Source organism: Babylonia areolata, chromosome 15 (assembly GCF_041734735.1).
Source record: "Babylonia areolata isolate BAREFJ2019XMU chromosome 15, ASM4173473v1, whole genome shotgun sequence".
NCBI classification, from domain to species: domain Eukaryota; kingdom Metazoa; phylum Mollusca; class Gastropoda; order Neogastropoda; family Buccinidae; genus Babylonia; species Babylonia areolata.
This window is the reverse complement of record NC_134890.1, coordinates 27,272,970-27,275,469: the sequence shown is the minus strand read 5'-3', so window position 1 is coordinate 27,275,469 and position 2,500 is coordinate 27,272,970. Positions and strand designations below refer to the sequence as shown.

At 44.2% G+C, this 2,500-nt stretch overlaps 1 protein-coding gene across 2 annotated transcripts in view; it reads right to left on the bottom strand.

Annotated features, from left to right (window-relative positions):
* The window catches only part of LOC143290518 (macrophage mannose receptor 1-like), a 92,362-nt gene that overhangs the window by 32,736 nt on the left and 57,126 nt on the right, over positions 1 to 2,500 (bottom strand). For both annotated transcript variants that reach the window (XM_076600028.1, XM_076600029.1), the window contains 2 exons: positions 1,674 to 1,822; positions 361 to 566 (listed from right to left, as the gene is read on the bottom strand). In XM_076600028.1, the coding sequence (XP_076456143.1) occupies positions 361 to 566; positions 1,674 to 1,822 (355 nt within the window). The remainder of the gene's footprint in view (positions 1 to 360; positions 567 to 1,673; positions 1,823 to 2,500) is intronic.

Below are 2,500 nucleotides of genomic sequence, written 5' to 3'. Positions count from 1 at the left end.
ATTCATGTATTCATGTCTTTATTTATTCATTCATTTATTTATTTATTTATTCATTCATTTCTCTATTTATCTATTCATTTATCTATCTATTCATTTGTTTGTTTGTTTGTTTATCCATTAATATAATGATGTATCCATTTATTTGTTTGTGCACTTTTTTTATCTTCTCAAAGCCTGACTAATCGCTTTGGGTTAGGCTGCTGGCCAGGCAGGCTTCTGCTTTGCAGATGTGGTGTAGCGTAGGCCTATACGGATTTGCCCGAACGCAGTGACGCCTCCTTGAAGTAACTGAACTGAACCGAACTTTTTCCCGGTGACACCGTGTACCCAACTGACTGACTGGCTGGCTGGTTGACTGACCTTGTAGCAATTGTCCTGAAAGCCCTTCCAGTCCCCGGGGCAGGAGGTGGGGAGGGGCGTGGTGGAGGTGGCGGGGAGGGCGGGGGTGGTGTAGTCCGCCCGGGGGTACTGGCAGACGAAGGGCCTCTTGGCCCCGCAGTCCAGGCTCTGCCACAGCCCCACGGGGCGGCGGGTTTGCACCCCCACGCACATGCCCCGCTCGTTGCCTGTTAGGATGATGCTGATAATATTACTGATGATAATGATGACAATGATGACAACAACAACAACAATAACACTAATAAGAATAAGAAGAAGAACATGAACAAGAACAACAACAACAACACTAATAATAATCATAATGATAATAATAATAATAATAATAATAATAAGAAGAAGAAGAAGAAGAAGAAGAAGAAGAAGAAGAAGAAGAACAACAACAACAACAACAACAACAACAACAATAACAACAACAACAACAACAACGTCAATAATAATAATAATAATAATAATAATAATAATAATAATAATAATAATAATAAAATAACAACAACAACAACAATAGTGATGATGATGATGAGTAGAAGAAGAAGAAGAAGAAGAAGAAGAAACACTAAAAAATAAAAATAAAAAAAAATAAAAAAGAAGATCCCCCGCATCATGATAATAATGATAACCCCACACTCCCGCACCCCCCTTCCGCACCACACCACAGTACACGCTAACTCGGGAGGAGCGGCGTGGGAGTGATGCCACTGACAACGATGCAGAAGATGACAAGGCAACACCACCACCACCACCGCCACCAACAACAACAACTACAAAAGAACAACAACAACAACAACATCGCGTCGTTCCAATCTTCTCCAAGTCACCGAGACTGAAAGGCAGATAGCCTCTTCTTCTTCTTCTTCTTCTTCTTCTTCTGCGTTCGTGGGCTGCGACTCCCACGTTCACTCGTATGTATACGAGTGGGCTTTTACGTGTATGACCGTTTTTACCCCGCCATGTAGGCAGCCATACACCGCTTTCGGAGGTGTGCATGCTGGGTATGATCTTGTTTCCATAACCCACCGAACGCTGACATGGATTATAGGATCTTTAACGTGCGTATTTGATCTTCTGCGTGCGAATACACACGAAGGGGGTTCAGGCACTGGCAGGTCTGCACATATGTTGACATGGGAGATCGGAAAAATCTTCACCCTTTACCCACCAGGCGGCGTTACCAAGATTCGAACCCGGGATCCTCAGATTGAAAATCCAACGCTTTAACCATTCGGCTATTGTGCCCGTCAGGCAGATAGCCGTAGGGGACCTCATCGTCTCCCTACCTGTGTGGTCAGCGTTCCACGCCGTGAAGAGCACTGGTTCCCCAGAGGTCCAGGTGAAGTTGCCGGGACTGGCGGTGTCCGACAGGCCGATCCAGTAGTGCTGACCTGCACTGATGTCCAGCTCCGCCACCACGAACGACTGCCTCCAGCTGGCAGGTCACAGCGCACACACAATAGGAATGGAATTTTTGTTTAATGTCCCGTCACACATATCGGTGATTGAAGACATTTTGTTAAAGTATTTATGAATACATCTGAGTATTATCGGTTACAAGGGGTGGGAGATGTGGATGAATGGAGGGTTGTGGGAAACTGGGCAAATGAGGGTAAAAATGTGGGTGAAATTTGGAAGAAAAACAAAACAAACAAAAAAACCCTCTAAATACAGTTACAGGAAATTACTTAAAGGACTTCGTGAAAGAGAAGTCGTTAAACTGACGAGCGAAACAACTGATAATGAATGCACACACAATACAAGATGCACAAATACTTGGTTATCTGCCAGCAGGAGAAGACATTCTGTTGTGTGCAAAATAAAAAGATACACAATACAGAATGCAGAAATACTTCGTTATCTGTAAATAGGAGAAATTAGTTTGTTGTGTGCAAGGAAAGAAAAGTGAAGAGAGAAGAAATAACAGAATATCACAGTCGTCGTGTATGATGATGGAGTCTCCCGTCGGTCCGACGGATGAGTAGGCAGGCAGGCTTATCTGTCGGTGTGTGTCCTCATTGCCTGACCAGCACAGGTGACTTTTTTTTTAGTGAGGAGGAGTTGTGCAGTGCCTTCCCCACTCTCTCGCCTACTGACTCTCAAAGTCCCACAG